The sequence below is a fragment of the Geotrypetes seraphini genome, chromosome 6 (assembly GCF_902459505.1).
Source record: "Geotrypetes seraphini chromosome 6, aGeoSer1.1, whole genome shotgun sequence".
Lineage (NCBI taxonomy): Eukaryota > Metazoa > Chordata > Amphibia > Gymnophiona > Dermophiidae > Geotrypetes > Geotrypetes seraphini.
The window spans coordinates 57,981,742-58,000,628 of NC_047089.1; the positions used below are offsets into that span (position 1 = coordinate 57,981,742).

An 18,887-nucleotide genomic window follows, 5' to 3' on the forward strand; every position below is an offset into this window, starting at 1 on the left:
AACATTGTAAACCACCTTAAAATGTGTGTGAAAGGTGGAATATCAAATCAAACATTCTTGAAAAGATATTTTAAAAATGCTTTTGGTAATAATTCTTATTACCGAATATGTTATTAAGTGCATATCAGAATTGTTCTAGAAAGACAATTTAACTTATCAAGGAACACCAGGGAATTGTGCATTTGTGGCATTAGCTTTATGAATATGAAAAAAGGAGCCACAGGAAAAGATTCTTCCATGGGCTAACCTGGAATTGTCCACAAGGCATAGAGATTTCAAGTTTATTTAATATACTGCAAAGGAAAACTCTGTCTCTAAGTGGTTTGCAAAGTAAAATGTGAAAAGTGGGGGATGAGAAACAAAGCACAAGGAAAAGAAGAAGCAAGATTTCAATTTAAACAAAACAGGAGCCTAGGGAGAAGGAAGAGGATGTAAAACATCATGCTGCCACCAGCAAACAAGGATGTGAATCTCTTGTTTACTATTTCCCAAAATATTAGGACTAGGGGGTATGCGCTGAAGCTACTAAGTAGTGATTTAAAACAAACCAGAGAAAATATTTCTTCACCTAATGTGTAATTAAACTCTGGAATTTGTTGCCAGAGTATGTGGTGAAAGCAGTTAGCAGGGTTTAAAAAAGGTTTGGATAATTTCCTAAAAGAAAAGTCCATAAGCCATTATTAAGATGGACTTGGGAAATCCACTGCTTATTCCTAGGACAAGCAACTCCACTTTGAGATCTTGCCAGGTACTTGTGACCTGGGTTGGCCACTGCTGGAAACAGGATACTAGGCTTGATGGACCTTCGGTCTGTCCAAGTATGGCAACTCTTATGTTCTTATGTAGATAGAGAAACCACAACAAAACAAAAAAGAAGACCCAGTAATCCATAGTAGAATCAATCAAACGATAAAAACAAAAGGTGTGGATGCTGATGTTCTGAGAATGATTTATTATATACTCTTTCACAATAAAACCATCGAAACATGCTCATGCTCTCCTGTCGCCTGCCCAGAGCGTGAGAGTTGTTATTGGTCGGAAAATTAAAATAGCAGTGAGGAAGAAAGTGAAACTGGACTGTAAGGGAGATAAAGTGGAAAATAAATAATAATAATAATAACTTTATTCTTCTATACCGCCACAATCTTGCGACTTCTAGGCGGTTTACAATCAAGAGTGCTGGACATTCAGCGAAATACAATATGCAAATATTCAGAGGAAATAAAGAGAGCAGCGACCTTAAGAAGATAGTAGTATAGAAATACAATTTGCTGAGCAAAAATATAAGATGTACATTTTTGTAGGTAATGTCCGACAGGACCTGTTTGGAATAAATAGCAACGTAAAATTACGATAAGATGAAGATAACAGAATATATATATCACAGTGCTGTAAAATAAAGTGTTGCTTAAGGACAAATACACTATATTCCATTTTTCTACCTGTGTATTTGACATCAGTTGGATCCCCTGAGGAAGGCGTGTTCGCCGAAACATGGACCTTGTAGGATCCGGTTGGACTATTACTTTTGTATTTTCATGTTTATATGGTTTTATTGTGAAAGAGATTATAATAAATCATTCTCAGAACATCAGCATCCACAGCTTTTGTTTTTATCGGTAGATAGAGAAACCACCATTACTGAATGTCACAAACAGCCGAAAAACATTAAAGATGATTTCTTTGACTGGGTGACGAAAGAACTAAGGTCATGCACTAGCTGTAATCTACTTGAATTTCAGCAAAGCTTTTGATATAGCTTCTCACAAAAGACTCTTGAATAAGCTGAGAGGATTGAACTTAGGACCCAAAGTGGTGAATTGGATTGGAAACTGGTTGATTGACAGGTGACAGAGGGTGGTGGTAAATGGAATTTGCTCAGAGGAAAGGAATATGAGTAATGGAGTGCCTGAGGAAGAATCTATTTCTGCGACAGATTCAATTTAATACATTTGTGAGAGACATTGCTGAAGAGTTAGAAGAAAAGGTTTGCCTTTCTGCAGATGTCACAAATATAGTTAATAGAGTGGATATCCTATAGCAGTGGTCTCAAGCTCAAACCCTTTGCAGGGCCACATTTTGGATTTGTAGGTACTTGGAGGGCCTCAGAAAAAATAGTTAATGTCTTATTAAAGAAATGACAATTTTGCATGAAGTAAAAACTCTTTATAGTTTATAAATATTTCCTATCAGCTGATAGTGGCTGAGCCAGCAGGGGAAGCCCCAAAGCCACTAGCACCTTTGAGGAAACCTGTGGCTCAGTTGATTGGGGCAGTGAGAGCAGCTTGATAGGAGGAAGGAGCTGTGCCTAGCAATTGCTTTTCTGAGCATGTGCCAGGCCCAGTTCTTCCCCATTTTACCAGCGATTCTTCACACAAATAGCATGCATATAATTAGCATGTTATTATGCTGAGCATCGGGAAGAATAATCTAAATCATAGTTACCTGATGCTAGGGTCCACCTTAGGAGTCAGCACCCAAGAAAGAGATCTGTGTGCCAATGCTGATACTACGCTGAAATATTTTGCCCAGTGTGCGGCTGCAACAAAAAAAGCATACAGGATGCTAGGAATTATTAGGAAAGGGATGGTAAATAAGACCGAGAATATTATAATGCTTCTTTATCGCTCCATGGTGTGTCTTCACCTTGAGTATTATGCACAATTTTGGTCAAAAAATATATAATGAAATTATAAAAGGCTCAAAGAAGAGCGACCAAAATGAAAAAGAAGATAGAACTTCTCTCTTATGAGGAAAAACTAAAGAGTTTGGGGCTCTTCAGCTTGGAAAAGAGATGGTAAAGGGAGGATATGACTGAGGTCTACAAAATCCTGAGTGATGTAGAACGGGTACAAGTGAATTGGTTTTTCACCCTTTCCAAAAGTTCAAAAACCAGGGGACTCTCAATGAAATTACATTGAAATACTTTTAAAATAAATAGGAGGAAATATTTTTTTTACACAAATAGTCAAGCTTTGAAACTCGTTGCCAGAGGAGGTGGTTATAGTGATTTGCGTAGCTAGGTTTAAGAAGTTTGAACAAGTTCTGAAGGAAAAGTCCATAGTCTGCTATTGAGACAGACATGTGGGAAGCCACTGCTTGCCCTGGATTGGTAGCATGGAATGTTGCTTCTATTTTGGGTTTCAGCCGGGTGCTGTGACCTGGATTGGCCATTGTTGGAAACAGGAGATTGGGCTAGATAGACCATTGGTCTGACCCAATATGGCTGTTCTTATGTTCTTATCAATGAACATACACAGCAGAGGAACAAAGAATGATGCCCCTTCACACACATATGGGTCTGTAAAAGTCCAGGGTATTTTATAGCAGAGACTTCATAATGATTTAGACTTGTTTATCATACATTCATAAAAGGTTGGTCAGTCTGTGGCCCTGCACTTCCAGAGATGAGCAAAAAGCACATATAGGAAGCCTATTCCATACACATTATGCAACAAGTCAGAAATTGGAGCCTGGAGTAAGCATCGGAGGAGACAGCACAGACAAGAGTTTGCCTGATGAATGGAGATCAGAAAGAAGGACTTAGTGGTAATATAGAGCTAGAATGAATATAGTTATAGGTGACAAGAAATAGTTTCAAACTGAATATAGAATGAAATAGGGAGCTTATTTTAAGCAGTGAAAAGAGGGTATGATAATATACTGGTAATGTTGGGAAGCTGTATTTTGGAGTAACTGTAGAGTTCTGTTTTCTTTGCAATAAATATGATTTCCTGTACATTGTACTACAAAATGCATGGTGAAGTGATACTGGAACATTCTTAATACATTTTGAATTGTTGATGCTTGATTAAAATGTAGTAAAGGTTATTAAAATTTGGGAGCCATTAACATCCTTTTGTAATGATTAAACACCATTTTTCTTTTGAAATATACATCAGTTATTATAGGGTGGGGGGAGGATATTTTGGGTGGGGAGGGGGTTAAATATTTGTATTATAAGTTATAATAGTAAAAGTTATCAAGTGATGTATACATTGTTACTGTTTTGATATTGGTACACTTGATGAAAGTTTGAAAATGAATAAAAAAATTTTTAAAAAATGAAGCAAAGGTTGAAATTAAAAAGCAACCCTTTTTCTCCCTAGCTTGAACTCCCGCCACCTGATCTTGGACCGAGTTCTGCCCTTAATCAAACACTTGCATTACTGCGAGAGGTTCTTACATCCCATGATTCTTCTGTTGTACCTTTGGATGCTCGGCAAGCTGATTTTGTACAGGTGATAAACAAAGAAGAATAAATCATGCATTTCTATAGATTGTGTGCTTTTCAACTTTTGCCTTATTAAAAATTAGGGTTGCTAGAAGGCAAGTTATCACCCTTTGGATGGTGTTATCCACTTCATTAGTGTTTTCTAGCCTAGAGTTGAAAAGCACTAAAAATGTGTTTGGAATTTTAATCTGTATTAAAAGAAAAATAAAGTTAAAAATTATGTTAAACACTACATTTACATTAAGCAGGGGAAACTTATTATGACAACCAAAGGATCAGAATTTGCACACTCAGTAAGGGGCAGTAGTAGTACCTCTTCCAGGACCCTATCCAGACTCATTTTATTTTCTGTTTAATATAAGCTGATGGTAAACAGGGTATACGCTCTTTCTGATTAGCACAAAGGTGAGCTTTTGTCATGATCTACGTCACCTTTTTCTAGCAAAGGGTATCCTCTGAGGCACATAAATTAATCTGCATTGGTGAAAAAACTATAGGGGCTCATTTTCAAAGTATTTATAGTCACAAAGTACCATAAGTTACTATGGCACTTTGTGTGTCTAAGTGCTTTAAAAATGAGCCTCATAGATTCTACACAGCTGGTTAGATGTGGGTATTAAAACTTACATACCATGTTCCATCTAAAACATTAAATTAATGTTCACATACAGTACATACCTTTCAACAACTACATAAAATTTACATTATACAAGCTTCCAATAAAGATAAAATACAATTTATAGAATCACTGTACAATCACACCTGGGCTCGTTGTCCTCAACCTGCTCTTAACTCCGACCCCCTTCAGTAAATAAACTGAATCACCGACAGACAAAATGTGCTACATGTTGCTGGAAGACCATCTTAGCTAAGGAGGTAAAACACATTCTGCTGTTCTCATTTTTAGATTCTCTCAAGTGTCCTGGATCCACTCTTACAGATGTGCACAGTCTCTGCTAGTAATTTAGGAACAGCGGACATGGCTACATACATGGTAAACTGCCTTTACATGATGAAGACAACATTGGCTCTCTTTGAGTTCACTGATAAACGTCTAGAAATGTTGCAGTTTCAGGTAAATATATTCAGGCATTCATCATTCTATCAAAAATTTAAGATAAATTTTAAAAAGTACAGTACAAGTTCAAAAATTAAAAAGCCAGAAATCTGGACCACCTGAGAATCCAGACCCTTTAAAATTATAACATCTAGACCAGTGTTCTTCAACCACCAGTCCGTGCACCTGTCCGTAGAAATTTCCTGCCAGTCCGTGCAGGGCCAGCAAGATCGATGTGCAAAAATTTCCTGCCAGCCCGTGCAGGGCCAGTGAGATCAGGGCTTCCTCCCCTCAGCTCTCAGTACTTGCCTGCAGCCGCGCCTGTAGCGTCAGTGCAGCGATTCACTTAATCGCTGCGCTGACGCTACTGTAGGAAAGTACTGAGAGCTGCTCTTCCCCTGTCTCTCTTTATAGTTTTGGTTGATTAATCATGGATTATTTCAGAAGTAGAATATTGGTTGTACCTATTTTGTTAGGTTGATGTACTCTTTTCATGGACCTTTGTACTTTTTACTTCTGTAATTTGACTGTTGTTTTATTTTGTTCATAAAATCAATACAATTTTAAGTGGAGAAAATATCAGATTTGAAATATGTATCCTGCGCTGCTACAGCTGGTGTTAAACATAACTGGGGACTGCAAAGCCCAGGCAGTGCTTCTTTAGCTTCCAGCTGGCTTAGGGCTCTCCATGACCAGAGGGCAGTTGCCCTAGTTGTACTCCCCTAATACTATTCCTGTCATGTGTGACTGCGGCATTGTGTTAGCATGATATTTCTGTGTAGCATTCTGTAATAATTTGGCTTATTCAGTTTTCTTGATAGTAGAGGGGATATATGTGAAGGGGAGGGGAGACAGGGTTTTTGTTGATCCTTGCACTGTATTATTTGTATTTATAAAATGACAATTATACAGAATATTGTTTCTTTTTATACTTTAATAAAATATATTCAATACTAGTCTTTAAGCCCGTTACATTAACGGGTGCTAGAATATATGTATGTCTGTCTTTCTTTCTGTCTCACTCCCTGCCCTTGTGTCTTTCTTCTTTTCTTTCTGTCTCCCTCCCTCCTATTATTTGTCTTTCTTTCTATTTGTCTCTCTTTCTGCCCCCTAAGCAGCATTTATCTCCCCTTGTCCATTTTCCTGTACAGTAGCCATATCAGCATTCCCTCCCCCTCCATTTCCTTGTGCATCAGCATTTCCCCCCTCCCTACTTCCCTGTGCAGCATTTTCCTCCCCCGGGTGCTAGAATATGTGTGTGTGTCTGTCTTTATTTCTTTCTCTCTCTGTCTCCTTAGCCACTTTTTCCTGTCCATTCTCCCTTCTTTTTACCTCCCCTGTGTCCACAACCACCCCTTCACTGCTCCCCTTATCCAGCAGCAGCCCTTTGTTTTACCTCCCCCCTGTCCATCAGTACCTCTTCCTGCTCCCCCTGTCCAACAATAGGCATCCATTCCTTTTTTCCCCCCTGTCCATCATCACCTCTTCCTGCTCCCTCTGTCCAGCAGTAGGCCTCCCTTCATTTCCCCCCCATCCATCAGCATCTCTTCCTGCTCCCCCTGTCCAGCAGTAGGACTCCCTTTATTTTTCCCCCTGTCCAGCAGTAGGCCTCCCTTAATTTTTTCCCCCTGTCCATCAGCAGCTCTTCCTGCTCCCCCTGTCCAGCATTAGGCCTCCCTTCATTTTCCCCCCTGTCCACCCCTTCATTGCTCCCCTTATCCAGCAGCAGCCCTTCTCCCTTTGTTTTACCTCCCCCTGTCCATCAGCACCTCTTCCTGCTCCCCCTGTCCAGCAGTAGGCCTCCCTTCATGTCCCCCCCTGTCCATCAGCAGGTCTCCCTTAATTTCCCTCCCTGTCCATCTGCACCTCTTCCTGCTCCCCCTGTCCAACAATAGGCCTCCCTTCCTTTTTCCCCCCCTGTCCATCATCACCTCTTCCTGCTCCCCCTGTCCAGAGTTTTTTATTTACTGGGATAGAGTCCTTGCGGCCCCCCCTTCCCTTCCCTTCCCTTCCCTTGTAACTCGGCGATTCAAGCAGCCTGTGCAGCAGTCTTCACACGCTGCTTTGGGTCCTTCTACTGCCCTTATTTGCTCTGCCGCGTCTCTGATGACATCATCAGAGACGCGGCAGAGCAAATCAGGGCAGTAGAAGGGCCTGAAGCAGTGTGTGAAGACTGCTGCACAGGCTTCTTGAATCGCCGGGTAGGTATTCGGGTCAGCGGCAAGGGAAGGGGGGTGAGCGGCAAAGAACTCCTCTGGTCTTTTGCGGAGGGCGGGCCGGCTCCATTTATTAATTCGTTGGGGGGGGAATGCGCTGTGTTGGGGGGAAGGGTAGGCAGACGCGGGGACCGGGTTGCATGCTTGTGGTGCCTGAGCTGCAGGAGAGTCCAGTTCGAGAGAGGAGCCGGGGGTGAGGAAGGCCGCCGCATCTATGTAAATTTTTTTTTATTTGAAAGCCGCTGCCGGGGCTGCGCATGCGCAATTGTTTTTTCGCGACAGATCAGGGAACACGTTTTTTTTAGTGCGCATGCGCGGCCTATCATTTTATTATATTAGATAAAATCATAACTATTTGAGGCCTGTGCAGATGGGATCAGATGGTTTGCAGGGACCAAGCTTACGAAGACAGGGGTTTTTATTTTAGTCTTAGTAGTTTACCAGTCCACAAAATAATTCTTTTATTTCCACCAGTCCATAGGTGTAAAATGGTTGAAGAACACTGATCTAGACCACCGAAGAATCCGGACCACAAATGCTGAACATCTTCATACTGTCTCTCCCCCCCTGAACAATCCAGCATCTTTCCCTCCTCTCCCTGCCCTCCCACAGCTCTCCCTCACTCTTCAGTCCAACCCACAATGTACCTTTTCTGTAAACAAGTCTTCCATGCTGCTACACCAGTGGCAGACTCACAGGCTTCCTCTGGCCTGCACCAAGCCTTTCCCTCTGACCCCTCCTGTCCTTTCGAAAATAGGAAGTTGCATCAGAATGGGTGGGATGGATCAGAGGGAAAGGCCAAGTGCAGGGTGGAGGCCACTGGCTCTTCAGCATGGAAGATTTGCTTACTGAAAAGATACATTGGGGGATGGGCTGGGAATGAAAAAGTGCCACGGGCAGGGAGGGGAGGGAGGGAGGGCCTTGGGTGCCCAGGCTTTCCCTTTTGGGCTCTAGCCTTGTATTAAGCTGTAGATAAAGAGATGAGATGATGCTGGATGAGGAAGAAAGACCGAGAGAGTGACGGATGAGAAGGAGTGGCAGAGAGGGTGACGATTTTTAAGCGGTATGTTAAATTTTAATAAACTTGATGCTGGATGGAGAAAAGTGAGAGAGAGACTGGATGGGGAAAAGCATAAAAGAGAAAGAGAGAGACGCTGAATTTGAAGTGTATTGCCTGAGAATACAGAAAACCCAGACTGACCTAATCCCTGAGCATTCCAGATTTTTGGACTTGTACTATTTTTGAAAAACTTCTGAGTTCTAATTATTCACTATAGCAAGAAGTATAGGCAAGTGCAGAGTTTGAATTTAATTATGCAGTTGAAACCAAATCTGTTTTATTTTCATCTATTAGTTTTTTGTAACTTTTATTATCCCAGAACATCATATTCTCACATAAGGGTGTCACTTTAAAAATTTTTTCAAAGTCTACAGACTACCCATATCGCGCATGCGCTGGTACATTCCCACTCAACATTGGCTTGTGAGACCTTCAGTTAGTTTTCCGTGGAGTTAAGAAGCTTCTTGGAGTCTCCCCAAGCATGTTAAATGTTTGAATTTTTTTCTCATTTAGTTTTTATTGTATTTTCTTTTTGTTTGGGGCCTCTGGACTCCTCTCAGCCTGTTTTTGGGCCAGGAATGTCGATCCATTTTCAGCTTAACTTTTACTTGACCCTCCTGGACTATTGAGTCTTTTGACCTCGTGTTGGTAGTATCCCCCTCGATGTCCAAGTCTCCAACTGTCCTTAAACGGTACACCTGGTGTAATCAGACTATTTCAGCAACTGTCCCATACATCTGGTGTGTACAGTGACTAGGTCCAGAATACTGCGATATTTCCTGCACCCTCTGTTCCAAACTCCAGAAGAGTTCACTGAAAGCCAGGCAAGCCCAGTACAAAAACCTTTTCGGGACATCAGGAACATCAACGATGTCTGCTGACTCTGATGCCCATCAACCACCTTCAACATCGACACCGAGAGCATCTTTGCCTCAAACAACAACTACAGTGTTCCCCTGTGAATTTGCAGTCCCGGTCATTTGTGGTATTTTCTGAGGAGCCTGAGGCGCCTCAGCTAATCAGTGCCTTAGGCCCATGCATCAGATGATGTGCCAGGGCAGGGCCTAAGGCCGCTATTGGGCGGTGGCAGCCAGTGCAGCAGGAGCAGGAGGACTTTCCTCCTGCTCCCGAAGAGTGGCGTAGCAGGAGGGTCCGGGCACCCCCTCCTGCTCCCGAAGATGAGGGAACCTTATTGCAAGGAGCAGGAGGGACCGGGCACCCCTCCTGCTCCCAAATTTTTGGTGCAGGGGGTGGGCCATGCCAGTTGGGGGGGGGGGGCGAGGGTAGTGCTGGTCGGGGGGGGGATGAGTGCATGCAGCATTTTTATTTTTTTTTGAAACGCTGATGGCAGGAGGGAGTTGGAATCCCTCCTGCTTTTTTCTCCAGGGGAGGCACGTTTGTGTGTGCGAGGGCCGTGCCGGGAGGGGGCAAGGGCCATGCCGTGGGAGGGCAAGGGAGAGATTGGAGCAGGGCAGGCAGGAGAGATCGGGGCCTGGGGGAGTGTCGGACAGGGCCGGTGTGTCGGGCCAGTGCCTAATCTCTCTTCCCTGCTCGCCAGACTCTCCTGCTCTCTGCCGCCATTCCCCGCAGTGCAGGCCCGCTTTAAAACCACGGACTTGCACTGCAGGGAACGGCGAGTTCGGGAGCAGGCAAGAGAAATCTGGGCAGAGCAGGGCAGGCAGGAGAGATCGGGGCTGAGCCCTGATAGCAGTGACAGGAGGCTGCTTCTCCTGTCACTATGGTCAGGGTGTGCACATGAGCGGGGATCGCTCTGGCCTAAGGTAGGGAGCGTGTTAACAATCGTCCCCATTTGCATGCAGGCCTTTACTGAATTCGTCGGCCGGCATACAAACGGAAATGGATCGTGCACGGTTTGGAGGTTTAGTGAATTTGGGCCACTGATTTATAAACCTCTTAGGGGGGTGTTCAATACATAACACCTGGGGGAGGGAGACGGGGGTTCTACTGTGGTGTGACACAGTGTGACCGGGGAAGGGGTTGAAAGATGTGTTACATAACGTATAAGAAATCCTTACTGATTTGTAAATTCATACGATGTATGACAGTATGTTTAATACTTTGCTAATATAACATGCTACTTCTTAACTTAATTTGAGCTTACTTACTTAAATAATTTCTTAAACACTTATAAGCATAAGTAATTGACGTATTTGTTGCTGCTTAGGCTGAACTGAAAGTGAAACGTAAACATCCTTTGCTGTAAACGTGTGCAGTTAGAAATTCTTAAATGACTTCTGACAAGGGAAAGCTTTATGGGGAGCTGTATAAAAGTTGAATTTTGTACTATGTTATATTCCACCACATCAGGGGTAGGCTCTCAAGGGGTCCTTGAGAGCCAGAGCCAGGTCAGGTTTTCAGGATATCCACAATAAATATGCATGAGATAGATTTGCATCTCAAGGAGGCAGTGCATGCAAATCCAACTCATACATATTCATTATGGATATCCTGAAAACCTGACCTGGCTCCAGCTCTCGAGGACTGGAATTGCCTTCCCCTGCACCACATATTTGAAAGGGGGACAGTTAACCAGATGATATGTAATTTATAGGGGAGTAGCTGTACAGTGTGACAAGGAGAAGGGGAGGGGTAACAAATTATAAAAATAGTGTCACGTAATAAGTGAATGATCCCTTAGAGGTTACTTTTGATAAGCAGTACTTGAAGCAATAAAGAACTTAAATTATAGGCAATTGATTTTTATGCAGTCACATGCATAGCTGACTTATTCCAGAGTACGTGGTAGCCTGAAAATTGTGCTTGAGAACCTAATGGCATGAATTCCCAAAATGGTACTGTTGAAATGCATTCTTTTTCTGGTCTTGCTTTTCAGATTGAAGCACATTTGGATACACTTATCAATGAGCAAGCTTCCTTTGTGTTGACAAGATCAGGACTGAGTTACATATATAATACCATCCAGCAGCACAAACCAGAACAGGTGAGTCCTTTGCAGTTCAGTAAGCAAATAACCGAAAGGAGCAGCATACACGTTTAGACCTGAGAGTTCTTTTAGTTTCAATAGTTTTCCCAGTAAAATGCATTTTATTACTTTTTCTGACTGGGAGATCTGGTGTGGCAGGAGTGAATTCTTGTGACTCATGTTTATTATCATTTCTATGGGACTACTAGGTTGACAGTGTTTTACAGACATACAGACAGCCCCCGCTCTTTGAAACTTGGTCTAATAAGACAGACAAACCCAGCAAAGGACTTGTTGATATTGTCACCAATATAGACTCATTACAGCTCTCAGATGCCTGCGTTGGTCTTTCAAGGTGTTTTAAACCAACAATTGCAGAAATGAGGTCTCTTTCATCGAACTCTGAGTTCTGGTGCTAACTTCAAATTTTTCACGTGCCAATTGTATTCATAAAACAGTGTTTAAATACTTAACACACACAAACAATCTACTAGTGAAGAAACCAGCACTTAGCTTATAATTCAGCAATGGTTATGGCTGGATTCCCCTATTTTTCTTTGCAACCCAACAGGCCCCGTTTCATCCTTTTATGGGCTTCCTCAGGGGTCAGTGAATTTAATGTGAAAACACAACAAAAATAAAAATCTAAATTAGAATCTTTACCTCTCATCTATATCGCTAACAATTATAGGTAATTGATGAAATAGAGGACTAAGTGACTAAGTGTGATTCACTAATAAGACAGACACCACAAAGCATATGGGAGATGGTTTTTAAGTTAAAACAGCAGGTCTGTCCATAAAGAGCGAGGCCTAATTGGAGTCTATCTGAGGAAGCACTGGGGGCAGATTCTGTAAATGGCACCCTACCACCACCTAGCTTAATTGGTTTAATTGGCACACTAATTGACTGCACCGATTAAAATCCAATTAAAATCTTGTTTAAAAAAATTGTAGACACTTGAATCAAGTCTGTAGAGCTGCCTAATGGCGCCTAAGGTCAAAGTATGCATGATTCTGCCAAAGTTGGCACTGGTAACTTAGACCTTTAAAACCCTGTCCCACATTATCGGCATCTACCTTTAACAGGAGCCACTATTCTGCAAACAGTGCCATAACGTGATTGACAATCATGCTGTTTTTGTAGACGACTGCTGATTACAGTGTCATTTGCAGAATCTGGCCCTCTGTTGGAGAAGTAATATGCAAGAGTTTGAGGTTCAGGCTTTGAAAGTGGCCCTCTGTTATGCTAGATTGGTAAAAGTATTACAAAGACCAAAATTATTGACCACATATAGACACAGTTTGATGGGACAAAGTCAACATGAATGTAGGCAAGGGAAGTCTTGCTTCACCAGTCTGTTTCTTTTGAAGACCAGAATAAACATTTAGAAACAGATGAGCCAGATGGTATAATGTATCTGGATTTTCAGAGTGCATTTGAATAAGTGTCTCATGAAAGACTACAAAGGAAAACCTTTCAGTAAGAAGCAGTCTTATCACTGATAGGGAACCAGTTAAAACAGAGAAAACAGATAGGATAAATGGCCTATTTCCTCAACAGAGGTAGGTAAATAGTAGAATACCCCAAGGCTCTGCACTGGGACCCTTGCTTTTTAACATATTTATAAATGATCTGGAAATGGGAACAATGAATGAGATCATCCAATTTACAAATGACACCAAATTATTCAGAGTTGTAAAATCCTATGTGGATTGAGAGAAATCACAGGAGGACCTTACAATACTGGGAGATTAGGCATTCAGATGATAGATGAAATCTATGGAAAAATGCAAAGTGATGCGCATAGGGAAGAATAACTCAAATTACAACGACATGATGAAATCACCAACCAGGAAATGGATCTAGGCATCACTGTAGATATTCACTGAAATCTTTTGCTTTGTGCACAACAGCTGCCAAAAAGGAAAACAGAAAATTAAGAATTATTAGCAAAGGAATAGAGAATAAGACAATATCATCATATCTCTGTATTGCTCTAGCGACCATAGTGTATATTATGTGGTGTTCTGGTCACCGTATGTTAAACAGACATAGGGGAAAGAAATGGTACAGAGAAAGGTGACCAAAATGATAAAGGGGATAGAACAATTCCAATGACATTCCGTGAAGTTATAAAAATAATATATTTAAAACAGATTGGAGAAAACAATTGTTCTCTCATAGAGTTAAGCTCTGGAACTCATTGCCAAAGGATATGCTAAAAGCAATTAATATAGTTGAGTTTAAAAAAAGACTTGGAGAAATTCCTGAAGAAAAAGTCAATAGACTGTTATGAAGCTAGATATGGGGGAAAGCCATTACTTATCCCTAGGGTTTAGTAGCATGGAATTTATCTACTTTTGGGGATCTTGCCAGGCGCTTGTGACTTGGGTTGGCCATTGTTGGAAACAAGATAGCTGGGCTTGATGGATCTTTGGTCTGACCCAGTGTGACATTCTTAAGAAGATATATGATATACAGCTGTTGGATAGATAGGTCTGTGGTTCTTACAGTATTTTTCCTTTAAAAAATAATCATGTCTTTTGATGATTCAGCTATTGTCCGGGCTTTTCTCTAATCAGCATTCTTCAGTAGCACACTATCCTTAAGTACTTTGAAACCAGATATACCGTTCAGTGTTTTTTCAGCCATATAGCGAGGCACAAGCATAAAATTTAGTTTGATTAAAGAAACAATACATTACAGAACAATTCTCAGTTTTGATTTAAGCTATTCTGGTTTTAAAACATTGAGAGGCCAGTTTGAAACATATTTCTTTGGGTAAAATGTATCTTAGCTACATTTGTCTGTCTGAAAATTGCCCTCATTCAGCTTGGCTTATAGTCTGTGCATTCTTCTATAATGCTTTCAACTAGCCACATTGAAAGGAGGCCTTCCTAAAGGGAATGTAGGTCAGGAGAGGGAAAGTGCACACGTAGACCTCAAAATTATACTTGCGCAAAGGGTTAGGTGCAAATGACTGTGGAAATAACATACCACTGTAGTTTCCAAGGAAAAATTATTTGCATTAGTTTGCTATAAGAATTGGTGCAAAGCCCGCTCAATTTTGAAATTGCCTCTTAAAGCAGAAACAAGCAAACAAAAAGCAGACTTTAAAAGGGATGTATTTGTGTTTGTCATCCATGATCTTATGCCTCTTAACTTAGTTAATTTTTTTCCATCATGTTTTCTCTTAAAATAACTGGTTGTTTCTCTGTTCAGCCCATCCACAGTGTTATCTTACCTGTCTCCTCATCTTTTCTGTTTAATCGGTTTGTTCTCTCAGAGGCATGGTTGCAACATATAGAAAGTTTGCAAATAAATAAAGTTTACCAGCAATGTTATTTAAATTTGGATACAGGAGTGAAAGAGTTGTGTAAATAATTTAAGGACCCTTTTACTCTTAATGTGGCATTAGTGCAGGAAAACAGGCTACCACAAGATGTTATTGTGTTTTGTAGTATTTTTTCTGATTTTGCAAACTAAGTGCACATGAACTATTTTTAAATAGTATTTTTGTGGAGGGAGTATGTCATGGGTGTCGGATGGGCTTTCTTGTACCATCAGGCTAATGCATTCTAGATAAAGCAGACTTACTGGGGGAACACTTAGCACCCCCTAAATAGGAGGCAGTAAGGGCCAGATTCTATAAACGGCACATAATTGTAGCCATCTAGTGATGCCTAAGTTTGGGATCCGTGCCTAATTTTTATTTTTTAATTGGCATGATAATTGACCACAGCGGTTTTCAGCCATTCAAAAAAACCATTAATATAACAATTTAAGAGTTCAGCACTGAACTCTTAGGACGCCTAGCGATGCCTAAGTGGAGGTGCTCTTCCATGCCTAAAGTCGCCTAATGATGCCTGTGTTAAAAAGTACTGCTACTATAATGGTTATATTCTTAGGTTACTATCCATAAACAAATCCATAAATCATATATGTTGATGTAACCTCTAATTACAAATGTGAAGGTGTATATTAAACCTCTAAGTTGTATCATCAGAACGTGCTTTCCGTATTGAAACTGATGTGCTGCACTTGTCATTGATCAGTTTTTTTAGTTTAATATAAAACGTCATGTGAAACCTCATACATTCAATGATTCGATATACAGTGGTACCTTGGATTACGATAATCCGTTCCAGGAGCATGCTCGTAATCCAAAATGCTCGTTTATCAAAGCGAGTTTCCCCATAGGAAATAATGGAAACTCGCTTTGATAGGTTCCCCCCCCCCCGAGGCCAGCAGCGCTGCTCCCCCCCCACGAGAATCGGCATTGCTCCCCCCCAAAGGCCCCCCCGCGAACCGGCACCCTCCCTCCCGCGATCCGCAACCCCCCGCCGCCATCAGGTAGCCCCCCGCCGCGACCTGAGGTCCCCCCAACCCACCCAAACCCTCTTCTTACTTTTCTGTAGCCTCCGCAGCGGCACCGGCATCAGCATGTCCTGTGCGTGCCGGTGCCTGAAGATCTGCTTCCTGTGGTGGGCCTGAGAGTTCACGTTCGACGTGAGAGTTCACATTCAACGTGAACTCTCAGGCTCAGCACAGGAAGCAGATCTTCAGGCACCGGCACCACGCACAGGACATGATGGTGTCAGTGCCGCTGCAGAGGCTACAGAAAAGTAAGAAGAGGGTTCGGGTGGGTTGGGGGGACCTCAGGTCGCGGCGGGGGGGTTGCCCGATGGCGGCGGGGGTGCCCGATGGCGGCGGGGGGTGCCGGATCGCGGGGGGGAGGGTGCCGGTTCGCAGGGGGGTGCTCGCAAATCGAAGCGCGCTCGGTTTCCGAGGCGCCGATTTTGCGAATGTTTTGCTCGTCTTGCAAAACACTCGCAAACCGGTGCACTCGTAAACCGAGGTACCACTGTATTTGATTATTTCAAACTTTATATCACTTTGCAAAGTTAGACAGCACTTATCTGAGTGCTGTCTATGTGTCAGCTGGGGACTAGTTTGTCTGACATGTTTTGCCTATATCAACTGTATCAAGGCTGTCCCCATGGCTATAGGAGGAGAATAGACATGGTTGACGTGGGCATCGGTAGGTGTTCAACATAGGCGCTGCTGAATTAGACAAGTGAAAAGCTGGCATAATAGAGCAGCTCCTATGTCTAGAATGCCTAGCAAAACCTAAGTCCACTTAGGCACCGCTAGGCATAATTCTATAAATGGTGCTGTTTTTTTTATTAACTACACCATTTGGTGTTATTTATAGAATCTGGGCCTAAGTGTTCCCATATTAATTTGTACAGACGATATTGGTGCAGAACCTACAATTTTTTTTTTTTTTTTTTTAAACAAGCTCTTAAAGGTGGGCATAGTGCACAGGAAAGTCCTATGTTAGAACACATTAAGCCCAGATTTCAGTGCACTTTAGTAAAAGAGCCTCTTAGATTAAGAAGACATACCACTGTTTTAACTATCCCAAACACTGTTATCCAGCACCCACTATAACAACTCATAACTCCAAAATCAAACCTGTCTTAGAACTCAATAACTAGACCTTACAAAGAGATTTCCTAATTCTTCAGCAATGCATATAATTTAACTTTGCAGTAAAATGTTTCTGTGTAGGGTGGGAACTGCTTTTCACTTGTAAGAGCAAACAGTAAGCTAAACGTTCTTTTATTTTAACCATGGAATCTTTTTTGCAATGCTACTTTTTCCCCCCCCTAAAATTAAATCCAAAGAATTTTGTGTTTTTAAATTTCCTAGGGACCCTTGGCAAACCTACCCAGCATGGATTCAGTATCACTGAAGGCTGCAATGGTAGGTGTTTTCTTTTTTTTTCTATTAATTGTACAGTGCTAAATGTATTTCAATAATGTTGGCATATATAAGGACCCCTTAGTCCATGCAGTCTGCCCATTTGTGCATGCTTATTATCTCATCATAGGTCTAACTTGCTGGTGCTTCTATCAATGAGCATAGTATAAATCTTGCTCTGCATACTGGTACTGAGGAGTTTGAACATCTTGTAGCAGCCCATTCTCAGACTGCTCTGAGAAACCAGGCCTATACTTAAGCTGCAAGAGTGGTTTGGCAATATTCTGCTGATGAAGGACTATGACTTTGAAACAGTAGGACTGGCTTCTGTCTGCAGAGAGAATTCTAAATCAAATAGTAAGACTAAGCTCGTTAATTCTAAGCAGGGTTAGTTAGACCAGGTAATTTTAACTACCAGGGTTAAGTTTTAACTGATCTGAATTTCATAGTGTTTCACATTTGTGGTTAAAAAAAAAAAAAAGCTTCATGTAAGTGGAAAGCCATTTATCACCTGATGTGAATTTTCAGCCATAATAAACTTCAGTTATTTACTCAAGAGTTTGTGTGTCTGATAAATTGGGTCATATTGTAAACTGGCAGCTCCTATACAAACTTCAGATGATCTTTATTCTAGTCAGCAGGAACTATTAATTTCTTGTTCCATAACATCCCTCTAGATTGGCACAGATGGGTATTACACACTCCTACCAGCAGATGGAGACTGAAAACCACAGAACTTTGACCTAACCTACAAGTTGGCTGTGCAGTCCCCTGAAGCCAGTTTGTTCTCAGTCTCAGCAGCTGGTAGAGTGATAAACCTGTGCAGTCTGTGTCTTCCTTTCCTTTTGTGGGTATCTTTGCTAATCTCCTTTTTGGTTGTCCTTTGGCTGTTGGACTGGAACTTGAGGCCCGCAGGGGTGGTCTCTGCTCTGGGGATGTCCCATTTGGGGAGCCAGATCCCTCCCTTCCCACTCCTAGTTTCTTAGGTTGGGGACTAGAGTGTATTAAAACATAAATAAATACTGATTAATTGGCTATTTGCAGCCTCAGTTGGTGTGTTCTGTCTGCCAACAGATGATCAGTTGTAGTACTAGAGGGGTCTGAATGCCTGCCTGTCTCAATTTCTTGAAAAATCAAAGCAAAGAGCAGCAAGCAAGCTCAAAATTTCAGGGAATAAGTTTTCCACCTGCTCTTACCTGCTTTGAGGGTCTTTCCCTGTTCCTCTGTGCCTCTTTCCCCTGCCTCGATCTTAGCCTTCTGTGTGTTTCAAGTTGGGGGAATGTGATGAGTTTGCAGCATTGGAAGCACTGCGTGGTCTGTCATCATCAGGCCATTGATGTGATAGAAGTCTGTTCTTTCTGCGACAACAGGGACTCTTCGGAGGGGCAGTCTGTGGCTTCAGAAGCAGTGAATCCACTGCTTCCCAAGTGCCTCCACAGAGATCAGAAAAGCTTTATTGGCAGCCCTGATTTTGGTGGGAACTGCTGCTATTTTGCCTACAGCCTCAGGGCGTTTTGTCCGCCACATTTTGACCCGGTCATTTTTTCAGCTCCTCTTTTGGCAGAGTTGCAGAAACCTTCAGCCTCAGGGTTAGATTTTCCCCTAGA

The 18,887-nt window shown here is 42.0% G+C and overlaps 1 protein-coding gene across 1 annotated transcript in view; it reads left to right on the plus strand.

Annotated features, from left to right (window-relative positions):
- The window catches only part of COG6 (component of oligomeric golgi complex 6), a 166,532-nt gene that overhangs the window by 133,810 nt on the left and 13,835 nt on the right, over positions 1-18,887 (plus strand). The window contains exons 14-17 of the mRNA XM_033950073.1: positions 4,110-4,241; positions 5,142-5,309; positions 11,422-11,529; positions 17,230-17,283. Of these exons, the coding sequence (XP_033805964.1) occupies positions 4,110-4,241; positions 5,142-5,309; positions 11,422-11,529; positions 17,230-17,283 (462 nt within the window). The remainder of the gene's footprint in view (positions 1-4,109; positions 4,242-5,141; positions 5,310-11,421; positions 11,530-17,229; positions 17,284-18,887) is intronic.